Below are 26,751 nucleotides of genomic sequence, written 5' to 3'. Positions count from 1 at the left end.
TTAAAAAATACAAGATGAAGGGCAGCCCGTTAGCTCAGTTGGTTAGAGCAGGGTGCTCTTAACAACAAGGTTGCCAGTTCGATCCCCACATGGGCCAGTGAGTTGCACCCTGCACAAGTAGATTGAAACAACTACTTGACTTGGAGCTGATGGGTCCTGGAAAAACACACTTAAATAAATAAAAGTTTTGGGGAAAAAAGTGAAACTGGATATTTTAAGAAAATATGCAAAAGTCATGCAATTCATATATTCTTTTGAAAATTGAGCATATTCTTCCCAATAAAGTCGTCATGATTAAGGAAATATCAATTTAAGTAAATATAAACAACTAATTTCTAGTTTATGTAAGGCCCTTTAATATACTGAATTTTTACATTCATACTCATTTTTATGTCTGTAAATAGACAGGTGGAGAGGGGGATGTTAATGACACAGGTTTTTATGTAAAACTAACAGAACTATTAGAGGAAGTAAAAGATACCATTTAGGGATCTGAAGGGCTCAAAATCTGACTGTATTGTTTTTATACAAACATAGGAATTGTTTCTGTAAAAACAGGGAAACTTTTTCATACTTCAATAAAACATACCAGTCAGCATTACATAAAACTGATGAGCATAAATCTTACAACACTTTTTATCAGTGAGATGATAGGAGTTTTATTTGGTTTGGGAGATAACAGCAGTAAGTAGGCCCTCCATCTACTTTTCTGAACTTCTAAGATTTTCTGCTAGTGCACATGAAAACCATCTATGTAAACATAATTTAATATATGGCTGAAACAATTGGGGGAAGCACCTTAAAGTAACTGGGTTATCATTTAATACACACTGGGCATAAAATACAGCAGAAATGCATCATCTGGGTCTAAGGGTATGGGTAGGATATTTAGGTTATTTTTTTAGTCTTTTTCTATTATAGTATGATTAAGTACTATTTTTACATATCAAGTGTCTAGAATAAATGTCTAGATATAGAATAACTGAGTCAAAGAGTAATTTTGCCAGATTGCTGTCCATCAAAATTAACAAGTTAGTATAAATAAGCTTAAGGAACCTGAGAGAAATATAAATATAACAGCGTTGCTGTTTGTTAATAAATTTAGCATAACATTTCATTGTAAGTAAAATAAAAAGACCTGGAGTTTCAAAAAACAGAATTACCAATTTATCGTCCAACCAGTAATATATGAGATTGTTTCCCATATAGCCACATAGTGTGTTGTCAAAATTGCTTGGCAACTTTGACAGATGAAATGTGGAATATAAAGTGTAGTTTTAATTTGCATTTCTCTTATGAGTGAGTTTGAACATATTTCATATGTTTTAATATCTGTTTATAGTTCCTTTGCAGTGAACTATCTGTACAGTTACTGGTTTTGGCTATTGGCTAACTTTGGGTATTAGCATTTTTCTAGCTGATTTGTACTAACGTTACATATTACGAAAATTAGTCCGTTCTCTTTGATAATGCATTGGATTTTTTTTTCCTGTTTTTCTTTTGGTGGTAATGGGCCTTGCAGAATATTTTTGTCTAATTTATTAATCTTTTAAAGATCTCTATTGGATTAATTTGAAAGGCCATCCCTCATTTGAGGTTATGATTTCTCTCTCATGATTTCTTCTGGTATTTTTATGGCTTCATTTTATACACTTAAACCTTGGATCCAACTTAAATTTATTCTTGTCTAAGGAATTGAGGTATAGATAACAGCTTTCTTTTTACAGATAACTACTTAGTTGATGCAATACTATTTATTGGTTAGTCCATCTTTTCTCTCCCAATGCTCTGAGATGCCACTTTTATTTTCACATAAGGAAATGTTAATATGGCAGATTTTTGGTTTAATTTAAAGATGAATTTTAAATTAAAAGAGTTAATAGCTATTTGTCATCACAGATAAAAGCTTTAAATGACCTTTACTGCTTTTCACTTTCAAGAAATTCTTGGGTTGACCAACCATTTTTAGAATATATATGCTGAGTAAATTTATATTTTCAATTAAAACATTTATTTTCCAAATTATCTGTATATCTGTACAGTAACATGAAAGTCCAAATTGCTTAACTTGGGAATGAATTTTAAAAGTTTACTTTTAAATGAACTATTAAAAATAACACTGTGAAGAACATCTTTGAATATTAATATTTCCATACATCTCTGATTTCTTAGAACAAATTTCTGGAAGTAAAATGACTAAGTTGGGGGACATTTTTAAGGCATTTACTACCAATTACCGCATTGCCTTTTTATAAAGGCTGCCAGTGGTTTGGGCTTCCTTCAGCAGAATATGAGAATGGCAGTTTTTTAACGGCCTTACCTTTCCTGGGAATTACTGATGTTTACTGTTTGCCAATTTGATACATGAATAGTATTTCCGATTCATTTTTTAATCTGCTTTTTGTTATTTTATGTTCATCATAGCATTTTTTAAAAAAGTATAATTTTTTGAGTAAAGATATTTCTGAATAAAGTTGATTTCTATCAATAATTGTCTTTTAATTAAACTTTGTAGGCTATGGATCATCTGCAGTCATTCATTGCAGATTGTGATCGAAGAACAGAAGTGGCTAAGAAAAGATTAGCAGAAACTCAAGAAGAGATTAGTGCTGAAGTGGCAGCAAAGGTAAGCATTTCAGTCATTTCAATAGTACAAAATACAGTTTCAATTACTACTATTAGTTTTTTATTTTGAAAAATTATATTCACAGAGATTGTAAAGACATCTACAGGGAATTTTATGTACTCTGCTCTAGCCTCTCCTTATGTTAACATCTCACACAACTATATAGTATAGTAACAAAGCAAAGAATATTGGTCCAGTCCTTACATTTTATTCAGGTATCACCAGTTAATCATGCGCTCATTTGTGTGTGTGTGTAATGTAATGTAATGTCACATGTGTAACTTGGGTAACTACCACCATCATTAAATTAACTAGCATCACGAGACTCCCTTATGTAGCCCTTTTATAGCCAAAGCCACCCACTCCCTTTAGCCACTGGCAGTCACTAATCTTCATCTTTATTTCACTTAATATTACATAAGTGGAATCAGAGAGTGTACATCCTTTTCAGATTGCCTTTTTTCACTCATCACAACTTCCTTGAGATTCATACAAGTTGTATGTATCAGTAGCAGTTCATTCCTTTATATTTCTGGGTAGCATTCCATGGCATGGATATATCACAGTTTAATAATTCACACAATTAAGGAGACATTTAGGTTGTTTTCAGCTTTTTGGCTAATATCATTAAAGCTTCAGTAAACATTCGTGTATACAGATTTTTGTGTGGACTTAAGTTTTCATTTCTTTAGGATAAGTGCCCAAGAGTATAATTGCTGAGTCATGTGATAAGGCCATTTCCAGTTTTGAAAGCAAGTGCCAGGCTTTTTTCTAGAGTGGTTGTCCCATTTTACATTCTTACCAGCAGTGTATTAATGATCCACTTTCTCTACATCCATGCCAGCATTTGATGGTGTCACTGTCTCATTTTATCCCTTCTGAAAGGTGTTTAGTGAAATCTCATTGTGGTTTTAATTTGCATTTCCGTAATGACTAATGACTTAGAACATGTTTTTCACATGCTTATTTGCCGTCTGTATATCCTCTTCAGTGAAATGTCTGTGTATGTCTTATGCCTACTGTCCAAATGGATTGCTCAGTTTTTTCAAATGTTCAGTTTTGAGTGTTTTTCAGATGTTCTACTTTACTACTTTTTAAAAATGTTTCATTCAGAACTTATGTGCAAAAAGTAGAAGGGAAAAGTATAGTGAATCAGTGGATTCAAAGCTGTCAGCTTTCTGCTATTGTTTATTTTAAAAGCAAATTCATTTCACCTCTAAAACATAACCACAAAATCATATCCATAAAGTTAGTAATTTTTTAAATATTATCTAATATCCACAGTGTGTTTATTTTTCCTATATAGAGTTGGTTGGTTCAAATAATCCAGGAAGTACCTGTATATTGCATTTTGTTGATTGATGATTTACTACTTTATAATATTCTGTACCATTCAGTGTGGTCTGGTACATTGTATGAAAATGTAGAATGGGGACAGAGTTACGCAGAGAGATTTCAGATGACATTAAACATAATGCTTAGATACGTACTCATATGCACAAAGGTAAATGGATTCCCTTATTTGAGGGAAGGTTTACTTTTAACCAACTTTTTCTAAAATGTTCTCTGAAGATGGGTACTATAAAGACGGGCATCCTAAGTACAAGCGATCTAATACCTCATGGTTGAAAGAGATGCACAGGTACTGGCCAGACCTCACACTGTATTGGTTATCCATCACTACAAAAATACTTTTTAAAAAAGTACCTCAAAACTCAGTGACTTAAAACAGTATTTATTTAGCCCATAAGTCTGCAGTCAATGATTTAGGCTAAACTTGACTGGCCAGTTATTACTGTCTTAGCTAGGCTCACTCCCATGTCTTCCACTTAGCTGGAGGCTACTGAACTGTGTTCTCATGATGGGAGTAGAGGTGCAAAAGCATGAAGCCTAGTCATATGAGCGTTTTTCAAGCCGTTTATGGTGTTTGCTACTGTCCTGTTACATATCCAAGTTATATGTTATATGTCCAAGTTGAGATTCAGAGTATACTTGGGTACATAGCAAAAGGCATGGGTACAGGGAAGCGTGAAGAGTTGCAGGGCATTAATGCAGTCATTCCATGACAGATGTTTAAAGAAAAATCCCACTTTGTTAAAGAGGTAAGGTAATGATAATAGAGTTGGGGATTTCTTTGAGGGGCAGATGTCTTAGATTGAAGGAAATTTGAGATGTAAAAATTGTTGGTACACTAGTTTGTTGGGACTGGATGTCTGTATCAAATTAGAACCTTCTTTCTGATATAATTGGCCACACAGGATGAATACTTATTTTGTGGTCAAAATAAAAACTATGTCTATTTATCATGTACCATTAGAACAATAGGGATGAAGTAGATTTCCAGGATGATGGTGGTGCTGCTGCTGAGGAGGAGGAGGCACATCAAACCCCAAATCAAGGATTAATCCTAGTGGAGAGACACGAGCTAAGGGAGAAGGGGTGCCGTGCTGTGCAATATATGGACAAGGCACATTTTCTCAGTTGTCACAGCTTTGTGAGAGAGATACTACTAATCCCTACCTCACAGATGAGGAAGTAGATTCAGGTTAAGTAATAGGGCCAACATTGCACACCTGGTAGCTGGCTTGGCCATAGGCCAGATCTGTTGGACTCTAAAACCATATCTTTGCTTGAAAGAGTATTCACCAATTCATTTTTTAAACTCATATTTGACTTTATGCTATTTGTTGGACATTAGATCATACAGATTGCTATATATATAATATATGTATATATTATATATATAATCATAAAAGATACAAGGTGGCGCAAAAGGGGGATGGGTCTCTGCTTATGTAAGTGGGGGTGAGATGGGATTGATTTTCAAGAACATGTCACAGAATAGACTCTTGAGTTGGCTCTTGTTGAATGAATAGACATTCACTAGACAGGCAAGGGAGCTAAGGGATGACATCCCAGGAAGAGGCAACAGTATGTGCAAAGTCAAAGGCAGAAAACAGGATAAATTTGGGAAACAAAATAGAAATACAGATTTTGTTGTGAACTAGGACACCACCAAGAGATGGTTTGAAAAGGTACAGAGGGCTAGATTGTGGAAGAAGAAGTGTTTTATACTTGGAGTTCACTGCCAAAGCGAGGTGGGAAAGTAATAGTTATATCGAGATCAGTTGTATGTATCCTTGACCTTACTGAAGTGAAGACAGGCAGGCTCAAAACATCCTCATGTCCCACGAATTCATTTATGATATGCTTAGAAAGCATTGTTTATTCTCATATTGCTTTAGTTCACTTAAGTCTTCTCTGAACACCGTGAACTTTGATTCTTACTCTGCTTTTTATTCACGATCTTTTCTGTTTTTTTCTAGGCAGAACGTGTTCATGAGTTAAATGAAGAGATTGGTAAATTGTTGGCCAAGGTGGAACAACTAGGAGCTGAAGGGAATGTGGAGGAATCCCAGAAAGTAATGGACGAAGTAGAGAAAGCACGGGCAAAGAAAAGAGAAGCAGAGGTAACTAAATTCTTACTGGTGGTGTATAGAGCCTTAGTATCTGTACTTCTTAAAGCACATATATTTGACTGGAAATTATTGCAAAGTTATTACTATTAAAGGGAATTCAAACCAATGTAAAAATATTTAATTAGTCCGTGTCATACTAGTGGACTGTGTGTCAGAATTAATGGTTTTTAGAATTTAGAGCCATTGATAACATGGAAATTTATAACTGGTAAATAAAATTAACTACACTAGCTAGCCATACTTAACCGTCTTTACACAACACAACAGGCACACACATACACTCTGCATGTACCTGGTTATAGTGACACCATATCCCCCAATCTATTGCATGCAGCGTCAGCATTCTCGTTTCTCTTTCCCCCTCAGTATAGTCTGCTAGTACCTTGGAGCCTCCTGTCATTTTTCCTCCACAGCCCAGCTCACAATCTGATATCCTGCAAACAAAGTCTGTTTTGTTAAGCCCAACTGATGTTTTTTTAGAAAATTGCCTTCAGATGGGATTGTACTCTCTGCTTTTGCAGTTGTCGTCATTGCTTCTGTGTCATACAGCTGGGTTTAATTTGTCACGATAGCATGTTAAAGCGGAAGATTACTGTGTTTCCCCAAAAATAAGACCTAGTGGACAATCAGCTCTCATGCATCTTTTGGAGCAAAAATTAACATAAAACCCTGTCTTGTTTTACTGTAATATAAGACTGGTCTTATATAATAAGATGGGGGGCATGCTGTACGGTAAAGTAATTCCTGGAAAGCAAAGTTTAAAACAGTAAGAAAAGTAACACGTTACTAATTCTATATTAAGTAGCCCCGTACGCCTATGTAAGGAGAGGCTGTCCACTCAGGACCAGCCTGCACACGATGACCCACACGATGAATGCGTAGGCGATGGTGATCATGGCGCAGGAATGTCCCCTACGGTTCTTGCTGCACATTGTTAGGTTTCCACACACAGACACATAAACGCAGTTAAGTTTATTAACTGTAGGGCAGGAAGATTATTTACTGTTCATTAAGTGGAAGTGGCTCATCACCAAGGGCTTCATCCTTGTCGTCTTCACGTTGAGGAGCCTGAGGAGGGACTGGTCTTGCTGACTTGGGGGTGGCAGGGGCAGTGGAGGGGGAGGCAGAAGGCAGGCAAACTGGGGGCAGCTATGGAATCACACCACAGTTTCTGGCGGACCGTTTGGCTTTTTCATTTCTCTAAAGGTTTTTGTAAGGTACCAATCCTTCTTCCGCTGTTTGTTTTAGTTTCAGTGCCTGAGACGTAGAAGGGTGCGTGGTATAAAAGAAGTCAAAAGCAGTCTTAAATAACTAAAATGGTTGAGTACAAGACTTCTAAATCTCAGCAAGGCACCTTTCATCTCTTGTCTTACAGAACTACTCCTTAGTAGGAAGCTTATTATTTGTATGAGCTGTCCACATTTCCAGAGGAAGGGAAACATTTCCAGAGGAGGGGAAATGATCTGTGGGAAAGATGGCAGTGGAAGGGAGCTGTAGCAACATGGGAAACATGCATTCCTTCTCTGCAAGCATGGCGACTTCTACTTCCTTGATCCTTCACCAATGTACAATTTAGGCGTTGCCACTTCTCTTTTTTTTTTTTAAACAAAAATTATAGAAAGCAGAACATTGTAGAACATTGAGAAAATCTTTAGGAAGTCATGCTCTGTATCATGGTGGAATTGTTATGATAGTTCTTGGCAAAAGGTATTTGAGACTCTGATGTTTTATCTCCAGTGGAGCGGTCCTGAGGACAGAAGATGAGGGTAATGGGCAATCTATAATTTGCATGACAAAATAGCCATGCTTTAGTGTATTCATGAGAAAATATTTTTGGTGTAAACATAGTATGTTTTCTTTAATTATATGACTTTCACTGAGGTTTACATGAACATTGTTTTTCTCACTTTGGTTTAGGAAGTTTATCGGAATTCTATGCCAGCTTCCAGTTTCCAACAGCAGAAACTCCGAGTCTGTGAAGTCTGCTCTGCATATTTAGGTCTTCATGATAATGATAGGCGACTGGCTGATCATTTTGGGGGTAAACTGCACCTGGGATTTATTGAAATAAGAGAGAAGCTTGAAGAATTAAAGGTACATTGGTAAATTAATATCCCTCACTTTATCCAACTTAGCCACTCATGCCTTTGATCTGTATTGTCTTTTTGTATAGTATTCTTGACTGTGATTCTCTTAACAATTCATATTGAGTAGTGTAGGATTTTCATGGAGATGATAGCTGGTTTAATGGCTGATGTCTAAGAAACAGACCTTTAAATACTTAACCCCTTTATCGTTGAGGCAGTAATTTGTGTTGGGTATGTGAAATTAGGAATTTTGAAAACTGAGTTGTAAACTAATTCTTTTACACAGAGTCCCCTAAAATTTTTATTTTTTTCTGTGACAATAATATAGTACTTTAAAGGAAGATTGAGAAAATGAGTCCAATATTTATTTGAAATATTTTGCAGTTATTCACTAAATAGCAAGCTTGTATGACTTAGAGTTTTATTTTACATTTCTGCCCCCATTTCAAAAGGATTTAGAATGAAACCTATTTTAAAAAGGACCGTCACTGTCACTTAAATATGTAGGCTATTGTGAGAAAGGCAACACAGTTCTTACTCATCTGCTGAGTGCTTTTGAGAAGAGAAAAGCAAACAAAAAAAGGTATTTCTGAGGAGGTATACCCAAGCAGAGTCAGTGGATATTGTAGTTAACAGTGAGTTCTCAGTATTCTGAGTAGCTAGAATGATCTTCAGTTAAGTTTTTTTAAATGATGACTTTTACTACAGCAAATGGTTATTGGACTCTTAAGTTAAAACTCAAAAATGGTACCTTTTTGGGTGTCTTTGCAAATATAAACCTAGCAACAAAACTGTTGACGTTTTACTAGTGTTTTGAAAAGCAACATCAGGATGATAATTGGAAGTGGCAGAAGATATTTCTATATTGGAAATCATAGGGCATGGGAACTTGTAGTGATACGTAATGGTTGATTTCTTATAAAAATACAAAATAATACTAGAAAGCATTCAGAGGAGAAAAATCTTACAGAAGTGATTTAAAAATATTAAAAAGTCATAGGTAATGAAATTTTTAAAATGTTCCCCAAAAGGGGAAAAGATTTTGAAAACCAGACTCATCAGCCTAATGATTTCAACTGTCAAAACTTCAAATTGAATTGTTCGTAAACAGATTTTAATGTTACTGGTGCAATGTGGGAAACCAGATGCGGTAAAGTTTAGGATAATGCTCACTAAGAATAGGCCAGTAAATAATGCTCCTCATTTATATTATTTAAACTGTCATTGTTTTTGAAGAGAGTTGTAGCTGAGAAGCAGGAGAAAAGAAACCAGGAACGCCTGAAGAGAAGAGAAGAAAGGGAGAGAGAAGAAAGGGAGAAGCTGAGGAGGTACGGAGTAATGAACTGAATAGTCCACCTATCTGAAGTTGAATATCCCTTGGTTCTAAAAAGAGATGTGATAGGCACAAGATGTTAAAAAATCTGGACATGGGAAATTTTTGTTTACTCTTTAAAATGTTACCATGCAAAACAATGTTAATACAAGTAAGTTAGCTTGTGGCCATTTAAGTCTAGGTGATTTCCTTCAGAATGTATGGAAGAGGTAATAAAGAGTGCTTTACCATCTTTGTTTTGTAAGATAAATAACACACCCTTTTCTAGCCCTCTGATTTTCATAATGGGCTATATTTGGACCAGGTTGGCATAGAACTGTATTTTTATGATATATTTAATACTTGATAAAAGGTTTGATTTTTTTTATATTGTATTTCCATTCTATACTTCTTAAATTCTAGGATCTATAAACTATTAAAAATTTTATTAATTTAATAATTGATAAATGTACATAATTATTTTTATATTGTTATTCACTAGTTGATAGAATCCTATAAATCTTCATATTTAGAGTGTTTGAATGTTCTGAGTCACTTTTACCCATTGGCAACAAATTGCATGGCATTGTGATGGCCACGTACTTTGTACCTTGTGTTCGTATCTTCTTTAACAACGTTAGGATGGACAGGTATGACACACAAGATTTACTATACTAATTTCTAGTGTTTCCTTAATTGTATCTCTAAAATTTAAATAACTTCTCTTCAGCAGATGTTGTGCCTAAGTTAATTAAAACCCTTTATAATATGTGATAGGTCTTGCCAACTTCCTCCAAGCTTTGAGCATTATATAGTCAGTCTATTCTGAGATGTTTAAACTGACTTCATTTGTTTCATGACTTACAGCAGGTAATTTTTTTGCACTGAAATGACAAAATGAAACAAAGCTGTATGTGGACATCTTCCTTTTTAGGGGAATTGCGGTTATTCTATTGTTTGTTCATTTGCCATAAATTTTACCTCAGAGCTTTATCTCTGTTCTGTTTTGTGTACACTAAGATTCTATGGTAATATTGCCCAGTATTGTAATATTTAAGACAATGTAAATGGCATTGGAAATCTCAGCTTAAAGTTAAAATTTAACTGAAATGAGTCAAATTAGAATAAAAAGTCTTTGCCGAACTACATTTTCATAACTATAGGTGTCATTAGTCCTTTGTTACCACCTGGCAAATTTCTTTCAACATTGATTATAAAATGTAATGTATTTCAGAAATGATTTGTAAAAAAAATTTTTTTAATTTACCTGTAACTTGAGGAAATATTGTAACTAAGTATGGAAGACGAGGAAATTACAAATGAGTAAAAAATTAGACAAGATGGGATTCCACCTATGGTAGTGAAAAAGGTAATGATAAAAATTACTGTCACTGAGTGCTTAATATGTGCCATAATACACTGTGCGAAGGATTTACTATATTAGTTCATCTAATCCTTACCATTCCCCTGTGAAATTTACATTACTATCCCACTTTTTACAAATGACATAAAAACAACGCTGAGGGAAGATAATACAATCTACCTAGGTCACAGATATTAGTGGAGGAACCGGAGTTAAAACTTACTTCAGGCTGAGTCCACAGCCATGCTATATATTCTCCACACAAAAAAATCCCTGTGACTTCCTAGTAACCATAATATTAGCTATTACTATTTATTGAGTGTTAATTGTGTGCAGGAAATTTGAAGAGTATTTATATAAGAGTGTCATGTGTTGTGTTAAGAAACGTGTTGTAAGATAGAATTGGGTGTTCTAGGGATTATAGTATGAAGTTGTCAATCCAAAGTGTGAGCATCTCAGATCCTAGAAATTTTACTTTGTTCCCAGGGGGCAAGAAAGAATGACAGAGATATACATAACAAAGAATTTTTTCCAAGCTGGGAAGTGGTGTCTGGAGAATTAGTTGTAATGTACTGTTTTTTAGTCTTCTAGAAGCGTATTCTTTTTTAAGAGCTAGGTATCCTAGTTAAGGAAGCTCATACGCCAAGGTGGGGAAGTCTGTAGAATTTGTGGTGCGTTTAGGAAACATTTGTGTGCCTTATGTTTATAATACGTGCCTTATATTTAAAGATTAATATAAAAAATAGGTATCAGAAGAATTTAATAATAATAGCACATTGTACTTATTCTCACTTACGTATTCTAAAAATAGATTTTTTTTTCCCCCCTTAGGTCTCGATCACATAGCAAGAATCCCAAAAGGTGGGTGTTATACAAGTATTAACTAGTGAAGCTGTTTTTCAAAGTTCATTTTTGTAGACTAAATATCTTTATAAAATGAATGAGAATTAATGGATTAGTACTCTTCTTTTGTAGTTCAGGTTTGAGCAATGTTATTTGAAAAGAAATTGGTTAGGAGATATGCATGAACTATAGTTTAGCTGTAATTTTACTCTGATAAAGAGTAAAATTATACACAGTGCCCTGCAATTAGAAGGAAAGCTAAAAATATTTCAATATTTCTTTAAAATCTTCTTTAGAAGCTCACGGTAAATATGTGACGAGATTTATTTTTTAAAAATCAATTTGGGCGGCACATCTAAGAAACACATTCTAAGAGGTTGTACCTGTTGAGAATAAGTAGGTTGAATAGTGGCATACATTTTTGAATGAGGGCTCCATGGTGGGCTGTTAGGGAAACTAAAATGTTTAGTTTATGTCCCGATCTTGACATTATATGAGTTTATTATCCCTTTATAAGTTATAAAGCTTTTTGATCACAAAATCTTCAAAGGGGTCATTTATAGCCTTAAAGAGGAAGAAGAAAAGATAACGCTTTCTTTTGATCTTTGCCTTTAATATTTGGGGGATTTTTAACATCTTTTTTAATAGTTTATACTAGCAACTGGTAATTTTTTTTTCTCTATCTAAGGTGGGAAAACATGGTGTGCTTCATGTTAATTCTTTACTTGCCATTCTCATTCTTATCATTGAGCCTTTCTCGTGAATTTGTTCCCACCTAGAATATCCTTTCTCATTCTTTTTCAAATCTTACCATTCCTCTTATTTAAATCACATCAATTTGAAACTTCTGAGTATTCTTAACTCTAAAAGAGTAACTATTTCCCAAGAACTTGGAGCCCTGTAAACTAAAGCATTTGTCCTTATGAAAAAGCTTACATTTCTGTTAGATACCCCTTAGTGATTTTCAGAATCTTTCAATGGTTTTTCTGCTTAAAACTAAAAAAAAAACCTAAGATATTAGTAAATACGTTCAGTTGTGTTAGCAAATTTATATTGTTGTTGAGTTTCTCAAATCTAGAAAGAGAAGTAGAAACATTAAGTGGTGATACTGTTCTTGTTTACTGGTTGATTACTGCAGTCTGGTCCCTTTGTTGACAAAGATGTTTAAAGTATTTATTTGTACATAGAATCTATTTAGATATTCAACCCAGAAATTTAATTTCGGCCACTTGTTGGTGTTACCATAGCCTCTTAACTGGTCTCATAATTTCTGTGCTTGCCCACTCCCGTCTCCGCCTCAGTCTGTTTTTCATACATCAATCAGAATGAGATTTTTAAAAATTGAAATAAATCATGTCAGCCCTTCCAGAGGTTAGAAGCTGAAATCCTCACCATAGCTTTTTTAAAAACTAATTTTTACTTTTCAATTATAGTTGACATACAATATTATATTAGTTTCAGGTGTACAACATAATGATTAGACATTTATATACCTTACGAAGTGATCACCCCGGTAAGTCTAGTACCCATCTGACACTATATGTAGTTATTACAGTATTATTGACTATATTCCGTATGCTGTACTTTACATCCCCATGACTGTTCTTATAACTCGCAATTTGTATACTTCCTTATCCCGTCATCTTTTTTACCCACCTCCCTCAACCCTCCTCTCATCTGGCAACCATCATTTTGTTCTCTGTATCTATGAGATTATTTCTGTTTTGTTCGTTTTACATTCCACATGTAAGTGAAATCATATGGTATTTGTCTCTTTCTGACTTATTTCACTTAGCATAATACTCTCTAGGTTCACCCATGTTGTCACAAACGGTAATATTTCGTTCTTTTATGTGGCTGAGTAATATTCCATTGTATATATGTACCTCATCTTTTATCCATCTGTCAGTGGACACTTAGGTTGCTTCCATATCTTGGCTGTTGTAAATAGTGCTGCAGTGAACATAGGGGCACATGTATCTTTTCAAATTAGTGTTTTGGATTTCTTCAGATCAGTACCCAAAAAAGGGGGATTGTTGTGTTGTCCAGTAGTCCTATTTTTAATTTTTTGAGGAACCTTCATACTGTTTTCCATAGTGGCTGCACCAATTTACAATCTCACCAGCAGTGCACAAGGGTTCTCTTTTCTCCGCATCCACGCCAGCACTTGTTTATTTATTGATGATAGCCATTTTGATAGGTGTGAGGTGATGTTTCATTGTGATTTTAATTTGCATTTTCCTGATGATTAGTGAAAACAGGTTCTCACATGTTTATTGGCCATCTATATGCCCTCTTTGAAGAAATGTATATTCAAGCCTTCTGTCCATTTTTTAATTGGATTGTTTGGTTTTTTTGGTGTTAAGTTGTATGAAGTCTTTATATATTTTGAATATTAACCCCTTATTAGATGTGTCATTGGGGAGTATATTCTCCCATTCAGTAAGTCGTCTTTTCATTTGTTTATGGTTTCCTTTGCTGTGCAAAAACTTTTTAGTATGTATAGTCCCATTTGTTTATTTGTTTGTTTGTTTCCCTTGCCAGGAGACATATTCAGAAAATACTGCTAAGAGCAATGTCAAAGAGTTTACTGCCAAATTTTCTTCTTGGAGTTATATGGTTTCAGGTCTTACATTTAACACATTGTTTGTGGGAAACGAGTAAACTCGTCATATCGCCTCTAGTTGGAACCGGCAAAAATTTTGCAAAGTAAATAAATACAGACCTCTTTTTAAACTAAAACACTGAAAGTTTCATAGAAAAATATCAAATAGATCGAAAGATATGAATATTTTACGGAAAGTCTAATTTTGGCGAGAAAATGTCAGAAAAGCCCTGCGTTACTACGCGATTTGGCGGGAAAATGCCCGCTTACAAAATGTTATGTCTTGAATACATTTTGAGTTTTTTTGTATGTGGTGTAAGGGAGTGGTCCGGTTTCATTTTTTTGCATGTAATTGTACAGTTTTCACAGCACCATTTATTGAATAGACTGTCTTTACCCCTTTGTGTAGTCTTGCCTCCTTCCTCATAAATTGACCATATAGGCATGAGTTTATTTTGGGGGTCTCTATATCAGGTAGCATGATACCTCCAACTTTGTTCTTTCTCAAGATTGCTGTGGCTATCTTTTGTGGTTCCATATAAATTTTAGAATTGTTCTAGTTCTGTGAAAAATGCCATTGGTAGTTTGATAGGGATTTCGTTGAATCTGTAGATTGTTTTGAGTAGTGTGGACATTTTAACAGTGTTAATTCTTCCTATTCATGAGCACAGTATATACTTCCATTTTTTTACATCTTCAGTTTCTTTCTTCAGTGTCTTAACAGTTTTCTGAGTACAGATTTTTAACCTCCTTGGTTAAATTTATTCCTAGGTATTTTATTCTTTTTGATGCAATTGGAAATGGGATTGTTTTCTTAATTTAGTTCTGATAATTTGTTATTGGTGTATAAAAATACAACTGATTACTGAATATTGATTTTGTATTCTTCTACTTTACTGAATTCATTTATTCTAATAGTTTTTCTGTGTGTAATCTTTAGGGTTATCTATATCTAGTATCATGTCATTTGCAAATGACAGTTCTTCCTTTCTAATTCAGATGCTCTTTATTTCTTTTTCTTGTCTGATTTCTGTGGTCAGGATTTCTAATACTGAGAGAGTTTTTATCATAACAGATGTTGGATTTTGTCAAATGCTTTTTCTGCATCTGTTGATATGATCATATGTTTTTATCCTTCATTTTGTTTATGTGGTGTGTGTCATGTTAATTGATTTGTGGGTATTGAACCACCCTTGCATCCCTGGAATAAATTCCACTTGATCCTGGTGTAGGATCTTTTTAATGTATTGCTGAATTTGGTTTGCTAATATTCTGTTGAGAATTTTTGTATCTGTGTTCGTCAGGGATATTGGCCTAGACTTTTCTTTTTTGTAGTGTCTTTGCCTGGCCAGGGTAATGATAGCCTCGTAAAATGAGTTTGAGAGTCTTCCCTCCTCTTCAGTTTTTTTTTTTTTTTTAATAATTTGAAAAGGATAAGTATTCTTCTTTGAATATTTAGTAAAATTCTCCAGGGTTTTTGTTTGTTAGGAGTTTTTTTATTACTGGTTTGATTTTGTTAGTAGTTATTGCTCTGTTCAGAGTTTTTATTTCTTCCTGATTAGTTAGTCTTGGAAGATTGTATGTTTCTAGCAGTTTATGTATTTATTCCAGGTTGTCCAATTTGTTGGAATATAATTGTTCATCGTATTCCCTTATACTCCTTTGTATTTCTGTGGTTTTGTCACTTTCCTTTCATTTATGATTTTATTTATTTGGGCCCTCTCTTTTTTTTTATGAGCCTGGCTAAAGGTTTATCAATTTTATTTATCTTTTTAAAGAACCAGTTTTTGGTTTCATTGATCTTTTCTATTGTTTTTTCAGACTGTTTCATTTATTTCCTCTCTAATCTATATTATTTCCTTTCTTGTACTCACTTTGGCTTCATTTATTCTTTATCTAGTTCCTTTAGGTGTAAGGTTAGATTGTTTATATGAGATTTTTCTTGTTTCTTGAGGTACTCCTGTATTCCAATAAATTTCCCTTTTAGAATTGCTTGGCTGTGTTGCATAGATTTTGGGTTGTTGTGTTTTCATTTTCATTTGTCTCAAGGTATCTTCTGATTTCTTTCTTGATACAGTTGATATCTCACTCCAGTCAGTTGGGTCTGGAGCCTCTTGGGAGAAGCTCCGTTTTAGGCCATGGTCAGCTGCTGCTTTTGCCAGCTTTGGGGCCACTTGGTAGGAGCTACAGACTGATACACAGTAGGTTGTACTTGGCATGGAGGCTGTTGGGAGCTGGACTGTGGACGAGGGCCGGCTGCCGCTTCTGCCTGGCTTGCAGGTGCTTAGTTGGAGCTACATTACAGGCCAATCCTGGCCACTGCTTATGCCAGATTTGGGGCCACTTGATGGGAGTAACAATGCAAGCTGAGACCGGTCGCCCCTTGAGCTGGGCTTGAGGCCTGCTTGCTGGAGCTACAATGCACATCAAGACTGCCTGCTGCTGTGTGGGATTTGCAGGCTTTTGAGGAAGTCTGCAGCGCAAGCCTAGGGCATCCACCACTCATGTAGGATTTGTGGTCTTTCGAGTGAGTCTGCAGCACGAGTTGATGCAGGCCACTCATGTGGAGGAACCGCTGGAAGAGGCTTGGGTTTGTGAGTACGTTGGGTGGGTCGAGGTCTCAGGGAATCACCAGGACGGGGGTGAACAGTGCTAGCCAGGTTAATAGAGAACACAGAAGTGGCGCCTACCAGTGCTTCTACCCCTGGAGAGAGTTTCCCCAACCCCTGCCCCTCCAGCCCTCACCCTGAAGATAGTCACGTCAGTTCCTCTCTGCGTGTCCCTGGTGCTTTTCGAGCTGCTGCTCCTGCACTGGAGCTCAGAGTTAGTGAGTCTGCAGGCCCTTGAAGAGCAGTGCCTTGGTCTCTAGTAGCCCTTTGTCTTTCTTGGATACAATATCCTCGCTGGTTTTCACAGCCTGATGTTATGGGGAGCCTAATGTCAGGCTGGGACCCCTCTCTCCTCAGAAGGAATCTCTGCAGCTGAGATACCTTTCTGTTCCATAATTGCCACACCATAGGTGTGGAATCTGCCCGTTCCAAGTCTCCACCCCTACTACTAGGTTTGAAGTGGCTTTTATATCCTTGGTTATAGGACTCGGTTGAGCGTATCTTCAGATGGTTGTCAGTGATAGTTGTTCTGTAATGTAGTTGTAATTTTGATGTTATCATGGGAGGAGTTTACTTACCCCACTATCTTGAACAGAAGTCTTCTTCCCATAGCATTTGGGGGGGGGGCGGTTATAATTTTTATTTTACAATCAGCAGTTCTTATCCACATTAACTGTTCGTAGATTTTTGAAAGTGGTAGCAGGTACAGTAGTACCTCGGTTTTCAAATGTCCCTGTTGACGAACATTTCGGTTTACGAACATCGTAAACCTGGAAGTAAATGCCTCAGTTTTCGAACACACCTCGGAAGTCGAACATGTCACTCGGCTTCTGCTAAGTGCAAGATCCTGAGGCCTAGCTGTTGGCTGTTTTCAAAAATTTCAGAACTCGAACAGCCTTCAGGAATGGATTATGTTCGAAACCCGAGGTACCACTGTACATAGGTTACCAGAGTATAGAGCTTGTTTGGTGAATCTTCATCTTCATTACTTTTTTTGGACAACCACACCTGGATCCGTATGGGACATTCCTTATTCCTTTGGCCCAGATGGCTTTGTTGAGCCTGCTGTTAATGCGTACATATGGAGTGCCCCAGGGGCACACTTCTTGAAACCCATTCCATAGAGACACTTGTGAATGTTGAATGGTGTATTCTCTGGTCACTACCTCGTTGATGGCAGAACGGCCCTCTGCTTCTCACTACCCTTCTTTGTAGGAGTCGTTCTGCCTGGCCCAAGGTGGAACAAAACTCACCGTAGCTTTTAAGTAGTGCTCAGTCTGCCCAGGGTAGTTACGGTGTATGTCTTGTCTCTGCACATTTATTTATAGCTCTTTTTCCCTGTGTGTAATTTATCGTTGAGAACATCATGGTTTGAATGATAAAGTACTTGGTCATCCTGTCTGTAAGACACCCGGAATTACTCCCCGTTCCTCACTTCATTCCTGCCTCACAGGTCTCTCCCTTCAACGTGCTGAGCTTTCTCCCACCGCAGGGCCTTTGCACCTGTGTGCCCTCTGCCTGAAGCACTCTTCTCTGAGGTGATTGATGAGCTGATTCCCGTACTTCATCGCTTAGTGCTAGCCTGTCAGGAAAGCCTGCTACCCTGCCTATTCTAGATAAAAGATTACCACCTCGTTTCTCTCGCCTTTTGTACCCTTCTTAATATTTCTTTACCTGACCTATCTTTATTTACTGCCTATATAACTGTGTAGACATCTTTCTGGAGTATATGCTCCATGAGGTTAAGGGCTTGGTTTGCTACTCAGTCTCCCTAGTACCTAGAACAACACAATAGGCACCCAGTAAATATTTTTTGAATAAATGAATAACTTGTCTAGAATTTTTTAAAAGAATGAAATTATACATTGCAAGCAATAGATTCATTATAATAGCTCAGAATGAGTGGTTAAATTATCATTTGGAAAAACCTGTATTGAATAAATTTTATGTTCTTTTACCCCTGCCTTTTTTCAGAAATATTGTATTCAGTTATGGAAATATTCTATTCAACTCTTGTTGCTATTATGTCCTCAAAATGGGCCTTTCGTTGACTATAATGTTGACATACGCTGAATGCTTTTAAACTTCACTTAACAAAACAATCATTTGAAAATAATCTGTTTGTAAATTGTATCGCCTGAATCACATGCTTTTGAACTTGTCAAATTAAGTAACTCTTAACAAAACTGCATACCTTCCTTCCCCGTTGTTTTTCCTCAAATGTTCTCTGTTCTGTGCATATGCTGTTCCCCACCTCACACACACACGGTACAGCAGTTAGTCTTGTGACTCAGTGGAGGCTACAAAAGTGTTTTTCCTTCTCGCTTCTTCAAAATGTTTTTACCTCTCTGTGCTCATAGACACTCGTCGTAAATGCATTTTTTTTCAATTTAAGTAAAATTGTCTAAAATGGTTCATGCATGTTAGTTTTTTTCTGCCAAACTATGTACCACTTGAATAGAGAACTGTCTTACTGTGTTCTGATTATACTGTGACTAGGCATATTGTGAACATTCAAACTTATTCTGATGGTCACATGACCTCTAATTCAGAGAGAATTAGTAACTTATTCTAAACAATAGTCTTTCTCATACTTCTCCTCCCTTCTATCCATGTCCATCAGGTACATACTTTGTCTGAAGCATACTAAAAATCTTAGAAGTTGAAATGAAATTAAATCCATACAGCATCTAGATAATACAATCCCTGGTGTGTAGTTGTGGTGTAGATTGTGTCCTTAATTTTTTTGTATCCTTGATGTAAATTTATACAATATTGATTAACCTTTGAGAGCCTAGTGCTTAATTTTTATTTTGAAATTTGCGTAGTTATTTAATATACCATCCATTTATTTTAGTGTAGAGTTAGCTGACCTGAAATAGAACTATCGTTAAGTAAAGCTACTGAGGGATGGTTTCTCTTTAAATTAGAGGCGTCAGTAATTGAGAAATGTAGTGCTGACAAAGCTGAAAACTAAATCAAATGTCTTTTGTAGATCCAGGTCCAGAGAGCATCGCCGACATCGGTCTCGCTCCATGTCACGGGAACGGAAGAGGAGAACTCGATCCAAATCTCGGGAGAAACGCCATCGCCACAGATCTCGCTCTAGCAGCCGAAGCCGAAGCCGCAGCCACCAGAGAAGCGGACACAGTTCTAGAGACAGGAGCAGAGAGCGATCCAGGAGGAGGTACTGAAGTGTCCGTAAAAGGATAATGAACTACCTTTATGGTTTAGAATTGGAATTCTGTTGGTTTGAAACTTGCATCTGGTAATGTGTACTCATTTGTGTGTGGGTGTATAACATTTTCCCCCTGATTATATGGGTAGTTCAGAAGGAATATACTTATGAGCCAGAGTAAGAAATTGGAACAAACATGTGCAGAGGTTGTTGCCTTTCTCTTCTTAGTGTGTTTTGGAAAAAGAAAGTACTTTATGGGCAAATAATTTTAGGTACCAATAGTCTTTTCCGTATGTATTGATGAATTAGGGGCTCTGAGAAGTCCTTTCATTAAAAGAATTGTTCGGCTTTGTTTGACTTACTGTTTTCCAAACTTCTTTGAGCTGGTGCACTTTTTCAGAGCAGACACATTCTAGTATATTCTTGTTTAATCTGCACTGTATATATGCATTATTATATACAATTAGCTTGACAGGGCAGATTCAAAATCTTAAGGAAGTTAGGCTTCCTTGGCATGAAAATTCAAAAGGTGCATGGAGGGCAGACCCAAGCTAAAGTATATTTAAGTACCTGAATATTTAATCAGGCCAAGAATTAGAATGTGGTGGAATCTTAGCACTCAAATTGTGTAGACCAAACTCCTAAAACTCAGGTCAGATGACAGCTCTTAAGCTAGTTCATTTCTGTGGAACATAAACCATACTTAAAATTGCTTTTTTCTTGACAACTCTTCTTAAGCATATATATGATAAACATTTTTTGAGTGCCTGGTACCTACTAGTCTTAAATTTTCTGTGGATTACTCCACAGAAAGCCCATGACAGAATCCACAGAAAGCCATTTAAATTTTCTTTTTTTGACCCTCAACTAGCCAGTCTCTGAAACCACTCCACAAGCTAAGCTGGTTAATAGACTCTCAATCAATATTTTATTTCTTATATTCTTGCCATATTCTAAATAGGTCTTTTTTTTTTTCTTTATCGAGGTTTAATTGACAAATAAAATTCTAAGATATTTAAAGTGTACATTGTGGTGATTTGGTGTACGTATGCATTATGAAAGGATTCCCACCATTAGTTAATTAACACATCCATCACCTCACATGCTTATCTCTTTTTTTTAGTGAGAACATTTAAGTTCTACTCTTAGCAAACCAGTAGTTCTTAAGGTGACTTTAATCAATAAGAATTGTACACTTTCTACTGTGCGAGGCCTAGTAAAAAATAACAAAGAAATATAACATAGTCGAGTGACTTTTTTCACATGAGCTAGAACAGAAGACCAACATCTCTGACAACAATCAGACTGGCAGAAGATGTAGCACATTATGAAGTGCTAAACGGTGTGTCATAGAGCAAGTAAGACAGGAGTTCAGATGCGGGAAACGCCAGAGTAATGAAAAATGGCTTCAGGTAGTAGGTGAAGCTTGAATAAAGTAGGTAACATTTGAATAGGTAAAACCAGGGAGGAGAAAGATGCTGCAGAGTGCATATCAGGCACCATACAGAGAATGAGCAGGGACTTTAGACGGGACAGAATTCCTGACAGTGTGATTGTAGGCCACTTGTCTCATATTCTTAAAACTAGGTACGCAGTGCAGTGCCCAGAAAACTCATTAAAAAAAAAATTATCCATGAGTCTTAACTGCACTGCACGTTTTGGGAATCATTCTGCTGGTTGATGAAAGGTCTGGACAAGTCGTCTTGAGCCTGCCCACCTGTCATTTGTTTCTGGTGTCTGTGACCTCTTAAATGTCTTTGCTTGTGGTAAGGAGGGAGGGGATGCCCCTCTGAGATGGTGTCACCCCAGTCCCTCGTGCTTCCTGCATTTGCGAAGTAGTGTAGGAAGTTTTTCCACCTTACTGCATAATGCCCCTAATCTGATCTTTTCAGCATGTTCATAAAGAGATTATTTTTGTGAAACTATTGAAAGTTTTGTTTTTCTGAAGAGCACTTCTAATCTTGATATTCAAATTTTCAAAGCACCATTCTTTGTTTTTACTAAAAATCAGACAATTGCTATTAAAACCTATGTTGTTACATATAAGATAACAAAGGTATTGCTACATATTTGAGTTTAATTTTCAAGGTAAAAGTCCTAGTTATGAGTCATTTATGATTTACTGTTCTCCTGTCCCAACTGAAATATTGGTCTCTGATATAAGTAGTGTCTGTTTGTGACCTTTCCCTGGCAGCAGTTACCCTTGGTAAATGAGGGCTATTTGCATTTTTCTGCTTCCTGCTCTGTTCAGACACATACAGTGCAGACTCCAGAGTCAGACTCCTTGGGTTCAGTGGCCTTTGGCCAAGTAATCTAATTATCCCACCTTTCTTTCCCCATCTAAGTAGAGACAGTAAAAGTACCTGCTCTGTTAGGATTATTGGTAGTTTGAGTGAAATGGTGAATGGGAACTGCTTATGTATAGGACATTCTAATCTCTCACAAAACATTAATTGATACTTAGCTCATAGTCATTTTCTCAATTATTATTACTGACCTCTGGGACTTACCAGCAGCTCATGTCCTTAGTCTTCATTATCATCTGTATCTCTCTTCATAGTCCGTTCTTACAAAGACTTGTGGGTAGGATTGCAATAACCAGATGTGCACTGTGATTTTTCTTTTTCACACATAATTTTTAAATTAAGGTTATTAAAACCTTAATTAAGTAGAATGCTCAAAGTTGACATTATTTAATCTTTCAGTCTTTTTGGTTTAATCCTCCTTTACTATATTTCTAAAACTGAGTATAGTAGTAGTAGTTTTTTCCTGCCTTAGAAGTTGAAAGTATTACTTAATCAGGCCTGAGATTCAAGTTCTGAACATGGGTTAAATGAGATAATTATGTAAAAGTACCATGTCACCTGTAAAGAACAAAATAAATGTAATATATGTTACTGATTTATTCTAGATGTTGAAAATATAGAAGATTCCATATTAATTCTGACCCCATAATGTCCTTTGGTTTTCCTTCTGATTGAATCTTTGATACGAGCTTGTTTTGTTATTATTTGCCTTATTGAAGTTGGGTGTGGGAACAGAGAAGGTGGCATTAACAAACAGTTTTGGTTAATCGATTTATTATAATGTGGTCATCTTTCTCTGTTTTCCATTCTGATTTTTTTTCTGTTTGAATGAGCTAACTCAGGAGGAGTAAAGCAGATTTTTAAAATAATAAATGGTTCTTTAAAACCATGTCATTAATTGAGTAGTTCTCTTATCCATCTAAATCAAGTGTTGGGAAACTGTTGCCTGCAGGCCACATCTGGCCCCCTATATTATTTTTGTATAGACAGCGAGCTATGAATGGTTTTCACATTGTTAAAGGGTTGATGAAAAGAAAAGAAAGCATATACCACAGAGACTGTATGTGACCTCAACCTGAAAATATTTACACTCTGGCCAGACAACAAAGAAAAAAAGGTTTGCTGACCCTCTGTGTAAGGCATTGATTTCCATCCAATTTGGGATCTATATTCTGTTTTTTAATTGCATCATACCTTTTACTTTTTTAAGGTATTGTCTATATATTATTTTTATATTAAATACATTTGTTATGAATCGAAGAAGCTTTATGATTGCCTCTGAGATAGTGAGAATATTCTGTAAATCACTAGTTTAGCGCATGGTTTTGACCCTTAGCTATTTGCTTTCACCCATCTCCTGGTTTTAGTACCTCATCCGATGTGGTAGTGCGCTTCTGTCAGAACACTGACTCCTGGCTTTCTTGGATGTATTCTGTATATCTTCAGCTATCAATACCTTAATATTTATCCGATTCTCTCATTTGGATTTTGGGTTTCCCAACACATTTTGCTCCTCAAATTAATATTTTTCAGATCCTCAAAAGAAAGATTCAGAGACCAAGACTTAGCATCACGTGACAGAGACAGGAATTCAAGAGACAGATCACCTCGTGACAGAGATCGAAAAGATAAGAAGCGGTCCTATGAGAGCGCTAATGGCAGATCAGAAGACAGGAGGAGCTCTGAAGAGCGCGAAGCAGGGGAGATATAATTAGCTGTGTACATATCCTCAATCCTTAAGCTTCCAATGGAGTTACATACTATTGTTTAGTTTACAGCTGTTCGGGGTGACACAGTGAGCAGTTCCAGACACCGGTCCAGCTAGGCTAGATGCGCAGTATCTCAGTGGATCTGAACTGAACTTGCTTTCTTGATGAAGCCTAAAACTACATCCATAGTTTCTGGTGAACCTATAATACAATTCTGAACGTACCATTTTATATACAACGCTGATGTCTTTATTCTTTCTAGTAGGAGTGATAGTGAATGAATTGTTACCTGCGTTGGGATTTTTTGAACATTTGTAAAATGCTGTCCATGTTTCTAATCCAAACAGCAGAAGCTTTGGGAATTTTCCTTTTTAATTCTTCTTCCTCTGACTTTTGTATCCCCTAGTACCTCCACCCTCTAATGATAAGAGAAGAGGGGCAGGAAGCAATGTAACTTCTATTCCCATTATTAACTAACTAGCTGATTACAGTTCAGAGCATTTATACTGGAATGTGTGCTGGAGGAATTTAAATACTGGGAGTTTTTTTGTTTGTTTAACGGTGCCTACTTAGAGTTGGAAGTTGAACAGCTATTGCATTATATACTTTGCTTTTTTTATTGAAAATTTGAAATCAAACAAGTCTTGATTTTTCTGTTCTATTGAATTGCTATGTTCAGGGTGTTTTGAAAAGGGGGGTGGGGCAGGGACTTTTTCATAAGCACTTCTTGTTTTATTTTGTGTGTGTGGAGTATAAAGGCTACACCCTCATTGTAAAAAATAATAATAAAATGGAAGAAACAATCACCACCACCATTATTAAACTGTAACTTGTCTAGTAAATTGTCACTAGAACTATTTGCTGTGGGCATTTCTTCTATTCTGTTACATCATTAATAGTGCCTTACCGTGCAAGGCACCAAAGGAATAAGTACATGCTTGCAAAGATTCCAGATGAACTGTTGTCCCACCGGGGTCCCTTGCTGATTATATTCCAGCTACTCTGGGGCTGTCTGTAACATCGCTATAGAGAAGGACTGGACCTGCAGAAGAAACTGGGTTTTTCATTTGTTTTCTGTTTTGTATTTCTCATTCAGCAAACTGAAATAAAAACATGGTATAACCAACTTAATGAGACTAACGATTTCTGCATTGAAGAGCTGTATACCCAGTGATTTAAACAGTAGTTGGCAAGTATCACTTGTGATTCTAGAGAACCTGAGGAACAAAAATATACATTAAGTAATGGAATTAGTGTGTGAGTGTAGTTAACGAAGATCACCTTTCAAGAGCTGTTTTTGTCTTTGTTCCCCTAAGTGACATATTTGATGTTACAGAGGAATGTGGGCCTCAGAAATGGAAACTGATAGTCTAATTGATGTCAGATTTACATCTAACAGGGACACTCGCCTCATTAATTGAAGGTTTTCTGCTATATTTGGTTCCACACATTGAATTTACAGTTTAATCTGAGACTCAACCCGCATCTGTGGCCTCATTCCCTTCTCTTTTTGGTGGCTGAGAAATTCCTTGGTATCTTCTCTGTTCCTAGTGGTCTGCACTATTCTCCTAAATCCTTACAGGCACTTTGGGTTTAGTGCTTTGGGATGTAGAGTCAGGTGAAAAGGTTAAGCTGGTGGGTACAAGGAACACTGGGACCTGACCTGTTAACGGTTAGTGACACGGCTGGAGTGGGACACCAAACTCAAAACATGATGAAAAATAGGTTTCAGCATTGTGTTTGCATAATTGGCACGTAGTACTAATTCTCTGCCTAACTGTACAAATACCTGTATTATCAGCTGTGACTGCAGTCACGATTGGTGGGCGGTACAGGCTGCCGGACCAACGGGTCAGTGGTGGCCAGTGTTGGACGTGGTCATCCTGGGCTGGGCACCATGCTGGATCCCTTCACTGTGTGGTTCTTTACATGCATAAATCCCACTTGAACAACCCTTTTGAACGATTGTGTTGCTTAGATACTTCCAGTATTTAGACTTTGGGGTAAACAATCTACAATCATCCTTAAACCAGGGCAGCCGCTTGGAGTAAGAAGAACGCTAAAATTTCCATCTTAATAGCTCTGTTTTTCCTACAGTTTTTGGTACTTTTGTGTTAGCTGGTGACTAGAGTGGAAAGTGTAAGTTTAGTCACCTACTTGCAGAAGCACGTAACCCTCTGGGATGTCCTGCTTAGTTTCTCCTTCACTAGGGCCTTCGTTTTGCTCTCTTCAGGCATTTTCCCCAAAGCTGCTTTGCCAAGCTGTATCAGCAGCAGCAACTGAAACTGAAGTAAAATCCCTCCATTTCTAAGTCGGCTTTATTTTTTAAAAACTTTCTTGCCTCTCTGAGAATTAACCTTAACACTAATGTTTAAATTTTCCAAGTTCCCAGTTTTCCCTCCAAGAGTCTATTTGCTCATGAAGGAAGCTCCATATTATCAGTCATCAGGAAAAGGCACATGCAAACCATGAGATACCACCAAACACCCACAGGAATGGCTAAATGTAAAAACACTGGCAACACCAAGTGTTGATGAAAATATGGAGCAACAGGAACTCGTGGGTTTTGGTAGGACTGTAAAATGGTGCAGCTGCTTTGGAAAACAGTTTGGCAATTTCTTAAAAATTAAACAT

The 26,751-nt window shown here is 36.5% G+C and overlaps 1 protein-coding gene across 4 annotated transcripts in view; it reads left to right on the top strand.

Moving 5' to 3' along the window:
• Positions 1 to 25,248, top strand: part of LUC7L2 (LUC7 like 2, pre-mRNA splicing factor) — a 67,728-nt gene extending 42,480 nt beyond the window's left edge. For all 4 annotated transcript variants that reach the window (XM_088799898.1, XM_019750233.3, XM_019750264.3 and 1 more), the window contains 7 exons: positions 2,516 to 2,626; positions 5,953 to 6,096; positions 8,023 to 8,199; positions 9,429 to 9,520; positions 11,699 to 11,728; positions 19,920 to 20,111; positions 23,942 to 25,248. In XM_088799898.1, the coding sequence (XP_088656024.1) occupies positions 2,516 to 2,626; positions 5,953 to 6,096; positions 8,023 to 8,199; positions 9,429 to 9,520; positions 11,699 to 11,728; positions 19,920 to 20,111; positions 23,942 to 24,119 (924 nt within the window). In that variant the 3' untranslated portion in view covers positions 24,120 to 25,248. The remainder of the gene's footprint in view (positions 1 to 2,515; positions 2,627 to 5,952; positions 6,097 to 8,022; positions 8,200 to 9,428; positions 9,521 to 11,698; positions 11,729 to 19,919; positions 20,112 to 23,941) is intronic.
• The last annotated feature ends 1,503 nt before the right edge of the window (positions 25,249 to 26,751 follow it).

Source organism: Rhinolophus sinicus, chromosome 8 (genome assembly GCF_057876585.1).
Source record: "Rhinolophus sinicus isolate RSI-liver-muscle chromosome 8, RSI-T2T, whole genome shotgun sequence".
Classification (NCBI taxonomy): Eukaryota; Metazoa; Chordata; class Mammalia; order Chiroptera; family Rhinolophidae; genus Rhinolophus; species Rhinolophus sinicus.
This window is presented reverse-complemented; position numbering and strand designations above follow the sequence as displayed.